Source organism: Rattus norvegicus, chromosome 10 (assembly GCF_036323735.1).
Source record: "Rattus norvegicus strain BN/NHsdMcwi chromosome 10, GRCr8, whole genome shotgun sequence".
Classification (NCBI taxonomy): Eukaryota; Metazoa; Chordata; class Mammalia; order Rodentia; family Muridae; genus Rattus; species Rattus norvegicus.
The window spans coordinates 65,810,931-65,830,275 of record NC_086028.1 but is presented as its reverse complement, the minus strand read 5'-3'; the positions used below and the strand labels follow the sequence as shown (position 1 = coordinate 65,830,275).

The 19,345-nt window shown below is 49.4% G+C and overlaps 1 protein-coding gene across 10 annotated transcripts in view; it reads right to left on the bottom strand.

Moving 5' to 3' along the window:
* Rhbdl3 (rhomboid like 3) overlaps positions 1–19,345 on the bottom strand; it is a 54,805-nt gene that overhangs the window by 21,674 nt on the left and 13,786 nt on the right. For all 10 annotated transcript variants that reach the window (XM_006246982.5, XM_039085545.2, XM_017597117.3 and 7 more), the window contains 4 exon segments: positions 14,167–14,325; positions 10,160–10,384; positions 4,938–5,086; positions 3,746–3,858 (listed from right to left, as the gene is read on the bottom strand). In XM_006246982.5, the coding sequence (XP_006247044.1) occupies positions 3,746–3,858; positions 4,938–5,086; positions 10,160–10,384; positions 14,167–14,325 (646 nt within the window).

The following is a 19,345-nucleotide window of genomic DNA, read 5'->3' as shown; positions in this document are numbered from 1 at the left end:
AAAAGATTCCCACACTCTCCTGGCTTCTGTGTGAGGGCTGCATTGCAGGACAGCGTAGGGACAGCTGCCCAAGCCAGCTCCTCATTAATTACTGTTTGCAGTGAACAAGCCCAGCTTCACCCAGCTGGTCTCTTTCCTCTGACAGACCCATGCAAATCAACTCTGTGCCTCAGAGTCGTCCATCAGGGTCACAGATGCATCACGACACTCTCCAGGGACAGAAGGGCCCTATCAGGGTCAAGCCTACACAGCACTGACCTTTTCCCTCACCCTCCCAGTGTTTTAGAGTCTTGACCCTTGGGCCAGCTAGGAATCCCGGCAGGGGTGAGGAAGGGGGATGAGACAGTTGTGCGACCTTAGGCACTGCTTCTAGTTCTCTTGGCTTTAGTATTCGCATGTATGAGGTGGGAAGGGGTAAAGCTCTTTACATCCTGAAACAGTGAAATCTAGTTTTCAAAGTAAACCTTTCCTGGGCTCCCTAATTCACTGGGCAGAGCAGAAAGCCCTCTGGCTATGTGGGGTGGGCGTGGGGAGCAAAGCTGTTCACACAAGGGGAGGGGACCCCCATAGTTCTTTCCAGATCACAAATCCAATGGCCTCATGTCACTGAATTTGGCTAAAGATCCAGGGGCTCTGGGCTTTTATTTCAAACTGAAATATATGTATCTTTTAAAGACATCTTTAAAGGTTTTATGTAGACCATGGTGGCCTTGAACTTACTGAGACCCTTCTGCTTTGCCTCCTGAGTGCTGGGATAACAAACCTGTACAACTGTCTCATTTTATAAACTTTATTCCCTTCCAAGACTTTTCTAAAGTCCCTACATCAGTTGGGGCCTGGACAATCTAGCCAGAACCAAACAATACAGAGTCTATGCATACAGAGTAGTAAAAGGCACCGAGGGAGATCGTGGACCAGGCAGGAACCCTTCCTAACTTGTTAGGAAACTCGTGGCTAACAGGTCCTTAAGGTCAGGACAAATCCCATGGAGGTGGTAGGGTCAGAAGCCGGGAAGACAATGGCAAGATGGAATGCCACACCTCACTTCTGCACAGCACAGACCAAGGGGCTGGTCTCCAGTACATATTCTGGGTCCGTGCCATCATGCAGGTGAATTGGTGGCCTTGCCATTAAGGCACAGCTGCAGTGGTTTTGCCCTGAAAAGTTTGAAGGCAGGTGTTCTCCAACATCTCCCTTGGCCATTAGGAAAATCTCAAATTAACACTGGCAGAACATTTACCTCTAAGCAATGTTACTTTATTTATTCATGTATTCTTTCATCTACTCTACAAATATTTATTATGGAACAGGTGGTGAGCTCTAGGGATGCATATTGGCTTCTACAAAGTATGTAATAGAATGTTGCTGATACACTTAGGAGCCCTGCTTGTTTGTGTTTGACACAGTAACTTATAGAGCTCAAGCTGGTCTCAAAGTCACTATGTAACCAAGGATGACCTAGAGCTCCTGGTCCTCCTACCTCTACTTCCCACACTAGGGATTTCAGGTGTTTGCTAAGATGTATCTTAGCAGGGCTCCCACATTCCCTGCTAAGGTCTGGGCTTTAAAAGATTGTTAGTGATGTAACTGTTCATCTTTAGTGTCTGTCCCAGCAGATGATCCAGTGCACAGGGCCCTACCCCAATTGGATTACTTAGAAGAGTTTGTCTCACCTTTCTGAATAACCTGTACAATGAGAGGAACTGTGGACACCTTATGAACCTTACAAAATTATGACGTATCTGGTGATGACACACAAGACCTGTATCACAAACCTGAGTGCCGTAGATGTGCTGTGAGTCGGGCTATCACTTGATAAAACAGGGCAGCCTTGAGTTTGAAATAGCTTCACTGGGTAAAGATTAAAGGAGGGTCGGATACTAATCAAGGCCCTGGTTTCTGGTTATCTGCATAAAAGCAAAGGCCTGCCTTCTGATTCTCATCATGCTGTGGTTGTATCTGCAGAGCAATCTTTCGGGTCACAAAGAGCCTGTATGGGAGACCAGCTTCACCACTCACACAGAAGCTGTGCCTTCTTGGGCAAGTCACTTGTTCCTCTAAACCCTGGCTTTTCTGTTAGTTGTTGTTGTTGTTCCTCTTTCACTGTGTAGCTCAAGCTGGTCTTGAACTTCTGATCCTCCGAAGCACTGGTATCACAGGAATGTGCTGCACCTAACCTCAACCTTGGGCTCTGTATCCTAAGCAGGTAGCACATGGGGTGGTAGTGAGGACCCAAGAATTAACTCTCTAGTCAAGGTCTTTCCTCTGGGGATACAGAAGGGGAGCAGTGTAGGGAGATCAACTCACAGCCTCATGGAGGTCAATAACATGATTTGTAGTGACCAGAATGGCCTGTGGCCTGAATCACTGAAGCACGGTGCGCCCTTGACTGTAACCCTACAGCTTCACATCTTGGTGACGAGTCTTGCTTTTGTCTGTCCCTTTCCCCTCTGCACTGACATCACTGTGGAGGGATGTCTGTGCTGTCTCCCCACTGTGTCATCTGTTCTGGGTGAGGGCTGAGTCATTTTGAATCTCACTTCTGTCTTCCAAGTTATTGGCACCCCGAGTCTAATTGACTCCTAACTGCAAGTGTTACGAGTGCCTTCCCCCGTTCCTTGCCATTTAACATCTGGGACTCTGAGAAATTATGTAGGGAACGTACAGCAGCCATAAATCCCCAGGTGGCATGACTGGAAGGTGTGTGGGTGGCTGAGAGAGAAGTCTGGAACCTGAAGGTGCTCACCTGACCTCTGTTAAGGACATAGAAGGTGCTGGAGTCAGGGAAAGGCTTTGAGGGTGCTGTCCAAGGTGCAAGGAGCTGGGCACAGATGTCAGGGATAGTGCTGGGAGGGTGTTGTGTCCTGTTCTGCCCCACCCCACCCCCTACAGGGTCTACAGACTTGGAGGTGGGGTGGGAGCCTCCCTGCCTTGCCATTACCAACTGCCTCCTGTTTACAAGGCCAAGGCTGCCCAGCTTTCTTGAGGACAACATTAATGCCACTCAGAAAGGATTAAAATCTAACACATGCGCGCGCACACACACACACACACACACACACACACACACACACACACACACACACACACTGAGCTCTCTTGGGCCCAGCTGCCAAGCTGCAGAGCTGAGGAAGCTTTACCTTGGAGTATCACTGAAGGGATTCAGTGAGGATATGCTCGCACCTCACCGGCAGGTCAGACACACAGACTCCTGACAGGGGTACCCACTACCTCCTAGGCCAGACTGTCCTATGCTCAGAGGGTCAGTCAAGGGATCTGTGACTGGTCTGGGTAGAAGAAAGAGCTCCCTATGGGTTCAGGTGTGCCTTGGCTCAAAAGCTGCCTGGCTTCATCCATGCCCCTGACGACCTGGGTGTTCTTGCGTGTTGCACAGTGGAAGGAGCCTCTCATTACACGGGCAGCCTCCCAACAACAGCAGGCAGCTCTCATTAGCTCTGTCTACAAGTTTGATAGAACCAAAGGGGACCAAGGAGTTTCCCCAGGCTTCCACAGCTGGAACATGGCAGGTTGATGACAGGAACTCTGTCAGAGGCCTGTCCCAATCACACGCTCTGCCCCCTTTCCAGAACATTCCTCCCTGTCTGGGGAGCTGTGGGAAATATGCTACCGGACAATTCTGAGTCAGATGAAGACCTGTGAGTTCTGGGGAAGCCTGGGCTTGTATCACCCCTGGGATCTCCTCTGACCTTGCCTGGGGAGGACCGCCACAGGGGCCCCTGCCTACCTGCCACAACACCAGCCACGTAGACAAGCCCAATTCGGGTGGCTCCATGCACCATCTCCAGGGGTACTCCTACCAGCAGCTGCAGTGCCACATTGAGTCCCAGTTGTTCCACCCTGTGACAGACCACGGTCATTAGTTCACCTGCCAAATGCTGTGCGCCGAGATTCTGGAGCCAGCAGGTTGGGGTGAGGCCTCATTCTTGGCCTTTGAGCAGCTCATGGGCTATGGAAGGAACTTGACTGTCATGGAAAAAAAAAAGTCCTTGCTGCTGTGACAGAATACACATAAGGGGCCTGGTGTCTGTATCTGCAGTTGTGACAGACACTAGCCATGCACAGGACCTAGCAGCTCCAGGAGTTAACTTGCAAGTCAAGGCTCAGAGGGCAGCAGTGAGTGGCTTAGTTACAGCCTAGGTGTCTGCTGAGCTTGACCCGCCCAATTCCCCAGCTCTGGGCTCACTCTGGCTTTTCCCCCGTATCTACAAGCACTTCTGAGCCCGAGAACAAAGATGGCCTCAAAACATCTCGGTGCATTAGAGACCTCTTGGAACTTAGCAATGCATCATCTTCTCTTAAAGTCTTACAGAGGGAGGTTCTCCTTCCTGGCATGAGAAGGGGCTTCACTGGCTCCAAACATCTCAGGACTAGGAGAGGGACCCCAGACTTTCTTCCCCTGGACAGACTATGGTGGGAAATCAGTTGTTGCAATAAATTAGTCCTTTCCTTTGCTCACGGGAGCGATCGTGCACACACACAGGTGTCGAACAATTGTGGTGGTCAGTCACATGACCCTTTTTGCTTCGGCCACTGGGAAGGCATAGACCATTTCAGCCTACCTCTGCAAAGTGCACAGAGTGGTACCGTCACATGTGTGTGGCGATCCCATTGTTGGCTTTCAGCATTCTGCTCTCTCCGTCTCCTTTTCCACACACACTTAACAACAGACCGGTATGTTTGGTATTGGAGGTGTTTCGAGAAGCTACCTCAGATCTGCATCTAAGTCATTGGGATGAACTGATAACCTAACTCCAGAGTGAGAGGGTACTTGCCTAGCACTGCAAAGGCCCTAGGTCCAATCCTCAACACTGTAAAAACTCAATTTTAAAGCAAGCATATGTAAACGTGTATACAATATGTTGAGATACATTTCAGCCTCACTCACTCTTCTGCAGGGACTACGGAGAGATACTCACCCTGCATGCATGAAGATGTACGTCACGTAGCGCCAAGCCTGCGCGCGGAGCTGCGGGTGGTAAACCAGAGAGTTCTTCAGGTACCGAGGATGTGTCACCTGCAGCACAAACTGATCCAGTAGGACCCCGTTGTACAGGAAAAGGGCAACCTGGGAGAAAAGCAGAGTGGAGGAGCCAGTTATTAGACACACGATTGCCCAGGATGGCCTTCATGCTGAGGGCACTGAGGTAGTGGCAGAAGGCTGTCACCCACCCACCCTCCTAGAGAATGAAAGAAGCCTACAGCCAGCACCCACTTATCAGAGACCATCTCTCACTGTACTTCTGTCTGAATGGGGTTCCTGGATCTCTCTCTCTCTATGCTTCCTTGGTGGGTCTGATTTTTTGGCTGGAGGGTTTGAGTCTTTTTTTTTTTTTTTCTTTTTTTCGGAGCTGAGGACTCTAACGCTGAGGACTCAAGCGCTCTAACGCTGAGCTAAATCCCCAACCCCAGGTTTGAGTCTTAACTCTAGTAAAAGCTCACTCTCTCATTTCATATAGATTGGGTTCTTTTTTCTTTCCTTTCCCAAGAAGCCCTCGCTGCCCTAGAACTCACTTTGCAGATGAAGCTGGCCTCTAACTCCCAGAGATCCCCCTGCCTCTGCCTCCAGAGTGCTAGATCAAAGGTGTGCTGTCACTGCCCGGCAAAGGTTGGTTTCTTAAAAATAAAACTAGGGGTTGGGGATTTAGCTCAGTGGTAGAGCGCTTGCCTAGCAAGCGCAAGGCCCTGGGTTCGGTCCCCAGCTCCGAAAAAAAGAAAAAAAGAAAAAAAGAAAAAAAGAAAAAAAAAGAAAAATAAAACTAAACCAGAAAACATAAAGATAAAAATAAAAACATGGTGGTAGATTAGACATAAATTTAGGATCTATAAATTCTTTAAACTTTATTTTTTTAGTGTGTGTGTGTGTGTGTGTGTGTGTGTGTGTGTGTGTATGTGTCTACATCTGTGTGCCATCTTGCCAATGTACCTTGTTCATAGCCAGTTTCACCATATGGTTGAATGACACCAAATACATTCTCATTGGGTTACCAAGTCTAGAGTTAAGACTTAAACCCTCCTGCCAAAAAAAAAAAAAAAAAAAAAAAAAATCACTATTGCCTGTGCACAAAGCTCATCTTGCAGAACGGAAACTCTGTCCCTACGGTCAAGAACTTCCTGCTGTCCCTCCCTGCACCCCCCCCCCCACCTCTCCATCTTACCACCAGCATGCTCATCCCGGTGCTCCATGCAGCTGGGGCTGCAGCGCATGCAGACAGGATCACACAGCGCCCTTCCCTCTGTGACAGGCTTAATTATATGGAGAATATTCTCAAGGCTGACCTGCACTCTACCACATGTCGGTTTCCTTACTTTCTTTTGTTTTTATGACAGAGTCTTGCTAGAAAGTCCAGGTTAGCCTAGAATCACTATACAGCCCAGCCTGGCTGCTATTTCATGATCCTCCTGCCTCAGCATTGCAAGTGCTGGAAGCACAGGAATGCCGGATCATGCTGAGAAGAATTAGGCAGTTGCCTTAAAGGTTGACTAATATTCCGCTGAATGCGTCTGCTTCACTTTGATGACGCGTTCGTCGGTCGATGGGAACTAGCATTCTGCCACCTATTGGCTATTGCAAATGTCTCTATGGACAAGGTGAACAAGTAGCTTCTCTAGTCACTGCTTTTAACTCTGAAGTGGAATTGCTGCATAGATGGTAGTCTTAAGTTTCATTTTTAAAAAGTTATTATTTGAAGCCAGGCGATGTGGTGCACACCTCTAGTTCTGGCACTCAGGAGGCAGAGGCAGGCAGATTGTTAGTCTGGGGGGCAGCGAGATAAACAGTAAGACCTTTTCTTTTTTAAATTATATATATATATATATATATATATATATATATTTTAAAGATTTATTTATTTATTATATGTAAGTACACTGTTACTATCTTCAGACACACCAGAAGAGGACATCGGATCCCATTACAGATGGTTGTGAGTCACCATGTGGTTGCTGGGAATTGAACTCAGGACCTCTGGAAGAGCAGTCAGTGCTCTTAACCGCTGAGCCATCTCTCCAGCCCTTAAATTATATATATATATTTTTTTAATATTTTATTTATTTATTATATATTATGATTACACTGTCGCTATCTTCAGACACACCAGAAGAGGGCATCAGACTCGTTTCAGATGGTTGTGAGCCACCATGTGGTTGCTGGGATTTGAACTCAGGACCTTGGGAAGAGCAGTCGGTGCTCTTAACCACTGAGCCATCTCTCCAGCCCCCAAATTATATTTTTATATCTTATTTTATTTTTTGGATTTTTGAGACAGGGTTCCTCTGTGTAGCCCTGGCTCCTGGAACTCACCCTGTAGACCAGGCTGGCCTCGAATTCATAGAGATCCATCTGCCTCTACCTCCCCAGTGCTAGGATTAAAAGCACGCACTCCTATCTCCTGTAAGGAACACACACACACACACACACACACACACACACACACACACTCATTTGCATAAAGTAAATACATTTAATAAAAATTTTAAAGAATCCAAAATGACATTTCTAAAGATGGGGTTGGGGGTAGCAGGTGGCTCAGTGGGGTAAAGGCACTTGGCACCGAGCTTGGTAACCTCAGCTCAGGGCTGGGATCTCAGAAGGAGAGAACAGACGCTCACAAGTTGTCCTCTCACCTAGACACAGGCACCACGCACGCGCTCTCCCCACACACAAAGCAAGTGAGTGGATAAATGTCATTTGAATTTTACATTGACAAAATAACAACAGTAACACCAAGCTTAACACAGAGAGGCAGCTCCAGGGCCAGCACACACTTAGGGAAGGAAGCTATAATTAAGGTCAGACTGGGATTTCTGAACTAAGCCTGGACATAGCTTAGACCATGGGAAACTATGTGCCCTGTTCTGCAAGACTCTGCCCGGGTAGCTGGGAGTAGAGGCCAGCGGTAATGTGCTTGTCTAACATGTGTGAAGCCTAGGTCCGATGCGCGCTCTCTCTCTCTCTCTCTCTCTCTCTCTCTCTCTCACACACACACACACACACACACACACACACACACAGAGAGAGAGAGAGAGAGAGAGAGAGAGAGAGAGAGAGAGAGCGAGCAAGCAGTTCTTTCCACCTAATTCCATTCAGGTGTCCTGGCAACAAGCAGAGCTTCCAGGGTGTCTCATTATTGTTGGTCCTCAAATAGAAGTTAATAAACAGCCCCACACAGTAAGCTAAGAAAATCTCCGAAGAACACCACTGCACCATTTGCTTGGGCGAAACCATAACAACGTCCAGACAATCTCTTCTTGCAGAACAGAGGCGGGGCTTTCTGTTTGCTTTGCTTGTTAGTTTGTTTTCATTGTTTCAGATCTTGCCTGCATGTATATCAGGGCACCACGCTCATGCCTGGTGCCATCAGAGGCCCAAAGAGGGTGTTGGATCCCTTGGAACTGGAGCTACGGATGGCTGTGAGCTGCCGTGTTGGTTCTGGGTTCAGGTCTCTAAAGAAACAACCTATGCTCTTAACTACTGAGCCATCTCTCCTGCCCATCCCTGTTTGTTTGTTTGAGACGAGATCTCATTAGCCCAGCCTGTCCTTGAACTCCTGGTGACCCTTCATGGGATTGCAAATATGAGTCTCCGAGCCCAGCCAGATTAAATAAAAAGGATGTCGTGAAACTGAGTGGCCTGCCCACTAGAGGAAGCAGGGGCACCATGAGACGTCATGCGGAGGTGGTGATCAAGTACATGCCTTTGGAGGAGAAATAGCCAGAAACATGAAAATGGCAGAGGGAAGCCAGGCATCGGTGCAGGAGCCAGAAGCAGGCTGGGTTATTGGAGTCCCTGTGCTGAACCGAGAACTGAGTTCCATCGCCCGGGGACAACTCACAGTACCTGGGACGTTCCTTGTCTGTGCAGGCCTCATTTTTGCAGGATAGTAAGTGTGGCTTGGGGGCTGCTCTTTCAGAGGACCCCAGTTCAGTCCCCAGCTTCAGGAGATCTGAGGCTTTCTTTCCACTGACAAGCTTGTGTGCATGCACACACATAAATAATGATAATTAAAAAACAAAACAAAACAAAAAACAGATAGAAGAAATGGGTTTTGGTTGAAATGATTGGTTTTTGAGAAGTATGGCAGGTTCTCTAAAGAGAATGTTCTTTAAAAACTTCATCTCCTGGGGCTGGGGATTTAGCTTAGTGGTAGAGCGCTTACCTAGGAAGCGCAAGGCCCTGGGTTCGGTCCCCAGCTCCGGAAAAAAAAAAAAGAACCAAAAAAAAAAAAAAAAACTTCATCTCCTTGTTCACAAACACTCCCTCCCAGAGGGATCGAGTGCTCCTTCTGTGTCCAGGAAGCCCCTGTCCATTTTCTCAGTCTATAGAGGTATCTGTCCTTCCAGGGACAGCATAGGGAAGCTCTTTTGACTCCTGCATTACAGTTTGGAAACAAAGTCCCAAGGGGCCAACAGTTGCTGTTCTAGTTCTCCAGGGGAGGAATTACATAAATTGGCTTTATTGAGTTTGTCTGGCTAAATCCCCAAATCTGTGAGTTTGTCGCATTGTTTTGCTGTGTAGGAAAGTGTAAAAATATGGGGACTTTGCTGCAGAAAAAAAAAAAAGCCTCAAATAGCCTTAACCAGAAGTGCTTGCTGGGATCATTTAACCTTGGCAACTGACATAACCCAGCTTGGGAGCTGATGGTCAAGGCTGGGAGAGCAGGAGTTGGAGTTGCATAGTGAGACCCAGCCAGCCTGGGAACAGTGAGACTGTGTCTCAAAAGCAAGAAAGCAAAGGGAGAGGCTGGAGAGACCGCTCATCAGTTAAAAGGGCGATTGCTGCTCCTCCAGAGAACAGGGGCTCGGCTGCTAGTGTCCACACACGGTAACACCCTTTAACTAACTGCACATCCAAAGGGACCTGACACTCCTCCTGGCCTCAGTAGACACTCCCACATCTATTTGTAACACAGAGACACACAAATAATAAAATTAAAAAGAAGAAGAACAAAGCAAAACAACCCCTCAGAACTTTGGGCTCTCTTTGCAGCCTAGCGTTGGAATAACCTGTGCGTTCCCTAGCTATGGTCCAACATGCAGGGCAAGTGGGACTGGATCTGCAGCCTTCCCCCCTCCCCTCAGAAACTCCTCTTCCCACATAACCCCAGGTCTAGAAAGCCCCTGCCTTCACCCTGGTCCTTGCCTCCAGCAGCGTGATTGTGATCATGAACCAGGGCGGAGGGCAGCAGGTGTAGCTGTCATAGTACCACTTGCGGTCAATCTCCCGGGGCAGAGTCTCGTAGGCCACATGGCGGATGAGCCGCTGTGAGAGGCTCAGCCCCTTCTCCTCCAACAGGGCCTTGCTGCTCAGCCTGCGGTTTCCCTGAAGGATGGCCTGGCGGAAGCTGTTGGAACGTTTGTTGCTCATCTGCACAGGAAATGGAGTGGGGAGAGGGTCAGAGCCTGGGCCTCAGGGAAGCCCTGCACCCACACCTGCACCCACACCGCACCTCAGACTGCATATTCTGCACAGCAAGCTGAATTCCTGTTCTCTGAGCTCTAAGCAGCATCCCCCAACACCACGGCATTGATCTCTGAAGCCCGCAGATCATCTCCATTAGATAAGGACTCTGAATAACCCTTCTGTCTAATAGGATACTGAGGGAGCACTAAGATGACACGAGTTCAAGCCCAGGCCCATATTTATACATTCCTCCCATCCACTCATTCCTCATTGTCCCACCCCAAGTGTTAGAGCCATCACCAGTCACCGGGGAGTCGGTGGAGCTCAGAACAGAGAAGGAGCCAGCAGTCACAGTTCAGAGTGACAGCTGCCATGAGAATACACGAGATCCAGGCCAGTGTGTGCCAAGGTGGTCAGCAAGGGCTTTCCCGGAGGAGGTGATACCCGGGTGAGGGCCAGAAGCGAGGACGAGCTTTTTTTTTTTTTTTTTGGTTCTTTTTTTCGGAGCTGGGGACCGAACCCAGGGCCTTGCGCGAGGACGAGCTTTAAGTATCATCAGATATACCAGCTTGGGAAGGTACACTTAGGTCCTGGTCAGCCAGCTATTAGAACCTACCAGAATCAGAACTCAATGCCCTGCCACAGAAGCCATGACACCTTAGTGTCTCCTAGGACATATGACAAGCCTTGGGCTTCACTAAGACCAGGTCCTGCCCTCAGCAGCCCTGGCCTGGCCCCATAGAACTCTATCTGCTTCACCCAGCAGTGAGCCTAGCTTATAGCTTCTAGAAACTTGCTGTCCTTGACATTCTCTCCAGGATCATACTGTAAACTATTCCCAGGGGGGAAGCCCAAAAGGCCCAGATCTGCTGGCCCAAAAGTCCGGCTGCTTCATAGCTACTGGCACAGCATTACTGATGTACTTTTTTTTTTTTTTTGGACTCTGGGCCCAGCCAGACCTGAAGGCAAGATCGGGACAAGGCTAGCACAATGAATGGAACCAGCAGGGAATAGGAGTCTGCAGCTCTGTCTGGAGGGCATCTGGAAGGATCCAGGCTCAGACGGGGCCATGTGGTAGGAGCCTCCCTTGCAGTCCTCTCCTCGCCCCTGAGTCCTGCTTCTCACTGGTCCCCGTGTGGCTTCTAGTCAGCCTCCTACAGCCAGCCGTCCTCAGTGAAGGCCTTCTAGCCACTCCCACCCCTCTAGAAAAGGATGATTTGTTTTGCCTGGGTTGCAGGAAGGGCCACCGAAATCATGCAGGGAGGTTTCCTGGCAGAAGAACATTGACAGACAACAGAAACTTGCAAATACAGTCCTTTATCATATCTGGTCTTGTGAAACCCTGTGTGAACCATGGGATTAATTTTACAACTGGGAAAAGAGAGGCAAAGAGTGGGCAGCAAAGGAAGAGCAAGGGCCAAGGCTCCAGGGTGGCCCTTTTTACATGGACGCGACTGGCTGCTCCAGCTCAGAGTCTGAATGGAAAAATGTGACAAGACCATGTCACTGCTCATCATGAGCTCAAACAGAGGGCTCCCCTGGAATGGAGCCAGCCAGGAGAGAAACACCTTGCTCGAGCCTTGACATTGAGCAGGCACCTGTCAAATATGGGCTGGGCTGGACCCAAGCCAGAGTCAGACTCCTAGCCTGCTTCTTAGTGATGTTGATGACATTCCTGTGGTCCAGTCTAAGAGCCTTTGACTGAGCTCAGCTTGGGCCGAGTCTACTCAGAATAGTGGGCTCTCTTTGACCACCAAATGTCTACAGCAGCTCTCTCCAGACCCTTACATCCACAGACTGTGGCAACCTGCAGCTGAGAGGCCACTGAAGCTGTCATTGCCTGGGCAGCCACGTCCTGGAGAGCTAAGATGGGGCAGTGAAAGCAGGCTTCCCTGATCAAGGCCTTTGATGTCTAAGAACCCAGGGAACTTCACAGTTTTCTCCTCCATGGGCAGTTGGCATGAAGAGGGGGGCGGGGGGAGGGGACCATCTCATCGATGGGAAAACAAGAACCCAGCCTTGTATTCACCTTGCTAGCTCATGGAGCTTCTACAGATGTCCTGTCCATCCGAGGTGGGGATACAGCTTGCCTGAGATACCCGAAGCCCACTGCAACCCTGCTGCAGAAGCCTCTGAAGGAACACGGCATCAATCCCCAGGAAGTGGGTGAGTCTCCACTAAAGATTACAGACAGTGGGCAGGACTCGTGAACCATGGCCCCTCTGAAGAAGTTGCCACCAGGTCTAAGCCATGGCCTCTGCTTATGCCACATTCCTAAGAAGTCTAGTTTGATCTACCTTTTCTCCGGCCAGGACTTCCCCACACCCAGCTCCTGGGAAGAGCACTCACTGAGTTCACTAATACATCCCACCAACCCAATCCAGGCCAGTGCACAGAAAGAAATCTTAGGCCTTGGGTAGGACGACACAAGAAGAGACTGTGTATAAAAATGTAGGGAACCAAGGATGAAAGGGCTGGTGTAGGGCGGCCACCTTGTTATCACAATGGGAAGGACTCAAATTGCCAGGGGCTTTAAGGGAAATCAAGACCTTAGTGGTGTGAACGGAAGTTCCAGGAAACCGGCTGTGTCTGCAAAGACAGGCTGGCTCATTTGAAGGCAGCGATGGGGAAAGTGGTGTTGGAGGACCAGAGCCTCCTAACTCCCCGCCCACCTCTGTACCAGACCCAACAACCTATGACTAACAAGCAAAAATCTTTCTGGAACTTGTTTTTTATTTGTTTGTGTTTGTTTTGAGACTGGATCTCGCCACAAATCTCTGGCTGACCTGGGACTCAATATGCAGACCAAGCTGGCCTCGAACTCACAGAGATCTGTCTGCCTCTGTCTCTGTCATGCACCACCACACCCAGCCCTTTTGGGATTTATTAACTTAACAGACTACTAGATTCCATCGATCCGAAGGCTAAGAATGTCATCAGACAACAGCTGAGTGTTTTGTTGTTTGTTTTTTTGTTTGCTTCTCAGTCTGAAGCCTGTAGGAAAGGTTCCCCCTGTGTGGTGGTTCTCGAATAGGTATGGCCTCCATAGGACTCATGTGTTTGAATGCTTGGCTCTAGGGAGTGACACTCTTAGGAGGTGTGGCTTTGTTGGAGTAGGTGTGACCTTGCTGGAGGAAGTGTCACTGTGTGGGGGCTGGCTTTGAGGTCTAAGAAGCTCAAGTCTGGCCAGTGTGTGTCTCCTGCTGCTGCTTACAGGCCAACATGTAGAACTCTCAGCTCCTTCAGCACCATGCCTGCCAGACTCTACCATGCTTCCTTCCTTGAGGATGATGGACTGAGGCTCTGAACCTGTAAGCCAGCCCCAATTAAATGCTTTCCTTTATGAGTGGCCTTCATCGTGGTGTCTCTTCACAGTAATAAACCCTTAACTAAGACAGCCATCTTGCTAAACACATCTCTCTGTTGTTTTCACTGATGCCTTTCTAAAATGCCTTGATTTAGAACTTTCTTTGTTCTATTACTATAAAAAAAAACTTCACAAAAAACAAAAAACAAAAAAAAAAAAAATTCACAAAACTGTGTCCTTGCTGAGACATATTTGAGGAGACCTGGTATATGTTCCCAGGACAACCATGTTCTTACTCTGGTCGGGAGCCGTTTTTTTTCAACAACAGTGGTACCTTCTCACCTGTTGAAGCTGAGGTCGGTCAAACACAGTCAAAAACACCCATTGCCTAAATCTATTTCCTGTGTCTCTAAGCCTGTCCCCTTTCCCGAATGCTCACCAGGTTGACAAAGTCCTGGTAGCAGATCTGTCCATCTGCGTGACTGTCCGCCAGAGCCAGGAGCACCTCCTTTTTGTGTGGGTCCAGTTTAGAGCTGTGGCTCTCCAGGAGGCTCCGGAATTTTCCTGTGCTGATGTAGCCGGTGCTCCCAGGGTCAAACTGAGGGCGAAGCACAGAGAGCAAAGTCAGCGGAGCACCACCCCTCCCAGTGCTCATGGGGGACCCAGATTTCCTTCACTCTTGGTTTTCCTTTTCCTTTTCTTTCTTTCTTTCATTTTCTTTGTGCAGCCCTAGTTGTCCTGGAACTCCCTCTGTAGATCAGGCTGGCCACGAACTTACAGAGATCCACCTGTCTGTCCGCCTAGTGCCAGGTTGATTTTCTTTTCAATGGTACTGGCCCTCTACTGCCCCAGTACAGCCCTCCCAGAACCCCTCCCTTCACTTACTCTAACTGTGGAAAGGAAAGCAGGAATGGAGTTCAGTAAATAGAAGAAACAGAACACTGGACAGGGAAAGAAGGAACTGAGCCTCCCCCATGCAACGGCACACCAGCTCCCCCATGGCTGGTCCCTGAGTCCTACTCACACACACACACACACATGGCTGCTGGCAGACTCACGGAGACAAGCTCTTTGTTGTTCTGTTTGGGGGAACTGGTACGCCTCTGCATTCCCACAGACACATGTGCTTTTTGTTTTTCAAGATAGGGTTTTTTTGTAGCCCTAGCTGTCCTGAAACTTGCTCTGTAGACCAGGCTGGCCTCGAACTCACAGAGATCCGCCTGCCTCCTGTCTCCTTAGTGTTGGGATTAAAGGCATGCGCCACCATCGTCTGCACCTGCTGCACTTGTATGTTTTACACCATTCTCTTTTAATTTCCTGAAACTCCCCGGCAGCCTGGACAGGGGCCAGGCTTCCCAGTCAACCCAACACTAACTACTTCTGCCTCATCACAGGGCTGCAATTCCTCCAAAGCCAGTGCCATAGCATCTGCCTTACATCAATCAAGTTTTGTTGATGAATAAATGGGATGTTCAATGAACAGACAGGTACTAATTTTCCATGAGAAGCCTCTTAAGATTCAGTTAGAAAAAGCCTTTACCCCTTTTTGTTCCTTCCCCACAGAGCTCACAGAGCCTGCCCTGTGTACCCAGTCAGAAAATGACACCCCATCTCACACGGGACTCCAGTGTGTACCTGGAAAAGCTGCAGTCGTTTGCTTGGGTTTTTTAAAGGCAACGGAAGGCAGGAATACAGCTCAGCGGCAGAGTGCTTGCCTAGCACAGAGACCTTGGGTCTGATACCAGTACAAGAATGGGAGGCACATGGGGTTGGGGATTTAGCTCAGTGGTAGAGCGCTCGCCTTGCAATCTCGAGGTCCTGGGTCTGGTCCTCAGCTCCGGAGGGGATGGGGGGAAAGAATGGGAGGCACTGAATTACCATGGACCTTGGGAAAGTACAGGCAGTGAAGCTAGAAGTCAAACCCATGTTGCTCCTTTCCCTGGATAAGGTTAACAGAGGCTGTTTTGGGAAAGCGGGTTCTGTGTACAATGTGTCTAGACAATCTAAGCCTGATAGACAGAAGTCACGGTCGGGGACCTTCCGCTGTCCGCAAAACTCTTTAGGAGAGGACAACTCCAAAGAGACTATGTTCAGATCCCACCCTCCACCCCAGCCCCAGGTATCAGGCACGATATCCATTTGCTTATTACTGTTTCAGGCAACTCAAGAGCATCTTCAAACTAAAAATATTAGGGTCAGCCAAGTGGCTCAGTAGGTAAAAGCCCTTTACTAAGCAAGCCTGACAACTTGAGTTCGATCCCTGGAACTCATGTAAGGGAAGGAGGAATGAACTGACCCCCCAAAGTCATCCTCGGATAGCTATGCCCCACACCAACAACAACAACAACAACAACAACAATAGATTTTTGTTTGCTTGGTTTTTTGAGACAAGCTCTTTATAGCCCTGACTGCCCTGGACTGAATGTGTAGACAGGTTGGCATTGAAGCTCACAGAGTTCTGCCTGCCTCAGCCTCCTAGTACTGGGACTAGGAGTGTGACACCACACCTGGCTAATAATAGGTTAAAAAAAAATACACACTCAGCAGGTGAAGGCCAAGCCTGATGACCTGAGTTCAATTCCAACACCAACATAATAGAAGGTGAGAACTGGCCACCACAAGTTATTCTCAACCTTCACAACACTTGTACTGTCCACACAGGCAGGCAGGCAGGCAGGCAGGCATTAGACTCACACTCTAAATGTATTATGAAAAAAAGAGTAATAACACTTAATGTTTGCCTTGTTTTTACGGAGCCAAACATCGTTTTGCGTACTTCACGGACAGAATTTTTTTTTAAAGTTTATTTCTGTTTTATTTTATATAGATGGGTTTCTACCTGCATGTTCATCCACGTACTACATGTGTGCCTGGTGTCTATTGGAGGCCAGAAGAGGGGGTTGGATCCTCTGAAACTTGAGTTACAGAGGATTGTGGCCTGCCGCATGGGTGCTGGAAATTGAACCCAGGTCCCTTAGGAAGAGCAACAAGTGCTCTTTACCACCAAGCCATCTCTCTCCGGCCCCTTCATACAGAATTTATTTGACTCCTCTTACAATAGATGGAAGAGAATACGTTATGATCCCCACAGAACAGAAGGGCAGGGAGGTGAGAAAACACCAACAAAGACAGTAAGGCAGGCTGCCCACCAGCAGCAGATGGATCCCACACCCAAGCAGTTCAGTTCAGCACTGCCAGACACTGCAGGCCAGCATCAAAACTGGAGGACAGAAAGCTGCGCCCAGCACTGGGCTAGGGAGAGGCAGGGCTCCAGAAACTAGGGTTCCCCTAAACAGGCTTTCTGCAATAGGAAAGGGGCCCAAACAGAGCTAGTCTGGCCCCCTCGATGCTCAGATGTGGAAACTAAGCAGAGATGAGGAGGAGAGGGGGAGGGGAAAAGAGAGATGGATAGCTGATGGTTAAAAATACCAGCAGGTGACAGGGTTTTGGTACAGGAGACCGCTATCCTAAGCCACACGGACCAACCCTGACTCTACCATGGAGACCCATGGCACTGACTGATCCATGATACCTCAGGTCCTGGGAAGATGTCTGTTGGGTCCTTCCGGGGTCAAAGGTCCCCTTCACATCAGGGAACCTCCTCTGCCTCTCTAGGGGAGGAAGCCCAATGGTTTGGCATGTGCTGGGAGCACAGCCTACAATCCCTTCCCAGGGGCCTTCTCAGGGCAGCCTGCAGAGGAAGATGAAGCAGGGGGCTGGGATCAGGCACTAGACAAAGAGCCACCTGCTCTCCTTCTCCCCTCCCCCCCCGGGGCTCCCTGCTGCTGTCCTAGTGACAAGGGTTGCCCTGTGGCTCCCCAGGCCCCCAGCCCAAGGACATTGCAGGCTCCGTCTACACTGCAGAAAACCCGCTGGAACCAGGCCGAGCCTCTATTCTCTGCCAAAACTCTACCTTTCATGCCAGGGCCAGACAGGCCAGACAATGCGGGGTCACTGCTACCCTAATAATGAGGCCTCAGGGACTAGAGGATAACTGGAGATGGGGGAAAGACAGGGCCAGACTGGCTGCTGGGGTTCTAATACCTCAGACAATGAGGGCAAGGGCAGAGTTGGCACTGGGCATGGGGCACCCAGTGGGGTGTTGGTTAGAGGAGACAGGAGGGGACAAAAGGAGCTGGGGGGGTTGTGGGGGGTGGAGGAGATAACATGCTCAGAAATCAGAAGGATCCTCCATTCAGAAGGGAGCTGAGGATGACTTCTGAGTCTGTCTCTCAAGCAAGATGGCAGGGAGCAAGGCAAAAATCACACTCCTGTCTTTATAAAGCTCAGCCTCAACTGGTCCCATCTGTTGAGTAGGCTGATGCCAGCCTAGGGCAGGAACTAGTCAGGGGCTATTCTCATCACTTTATTCAAATGGGCTCTGTGTCCTTGGTCTGTCTCCCTGCTAGACACCCTCAGGCCTATAGGAAGTGAGGTCACACTAGGAGTGTGGTGCCACTTAGGAGGAGAGGGCAGAGCAAACCCTTTCAATGCAACTTCCTTTTTAAGAACAAGCCTGCACCCCTGAAGCTGTGCCTCCAAGGTCCTTACCCTGGAATCCTTCTGGGGCAGCAGACTGTGTGAGGGATGAGCTGGGGGCGACATAGGTTGGAGGCAGCCTAACAGGACTAGTCTAGAGTGGACTGTCAGTGCTGCAGGAGGGATGATTATATCAGTGAGTGGGGCAGGAGCCTGGCTACCTTGGATCCTGAGCTGCAGGAGATGAACCAGGGCTGTACAAGGGTGCACTGTTGGGGGAGAAACTCACATTCAACCCAGGCGTAGGAGACTGAGCACAGAGGAGACCACACAGCCCACCCACAACCCTGCCCTCTTGCGTCAGCCTGGAAAAGAGCTTCAAGAGACTCCAAGGGGACTTTTAATCCCACCAGTGACCTGCTCATGGGCTGCTAATGCCCTAGGTGGCCCCAGCCTGAGGACACACACACACACACACACACACACACACACACACACACACACACACACACACAGCACACCTCTCATCTCCTACCTCGTACTGATTCCTGGGACAGCTGGTCTAGGAAAATGACTCACCAAATCTTCTATGTACTTAGGTAGGAGTCCACCCCCAGCTGCTGTGCTGAGTGTAGTTTATCAGCTACAGTGCCTCAGTTTCCCCATCAAAGAATTGGTAGGAGGAGCTCTGGCCTCTTGTGACAATAGATGGGGCCACATAGAAGCAAGAATAGGGTAGAGAAAGTCTCTGGGGACAGATGGTCTATTCTGAGTCACAGAACCGTCAGAGAGTAAACGGGAAGTGAAGTAGTACTGGTGTCACTTAGCAACTTAGAAGGTGAGGAACTCATAAACCTGGGTCCAAATAGCTGGACGGGGAGCTACGTATGACAGCTAGGCCCTGTAGTAGTAGAACTTAGAAGACAGGCAGTTCAGGAGTTCAATGTCGTTTTCTGCTATTTATCAAATTGAAGACAGCCACTGCTTGTTATAGGAGACCACTGCCTCAAAAACCAAACCAAACCAACCAAAACACCACACACACACACACTCTCTCTCTCTCTCTCTCTCTCTCTCTCTCTCTCTCTCTCTCTCACCCACACACAATATTTACAGCCCCATAAATTAAAAGACCACTC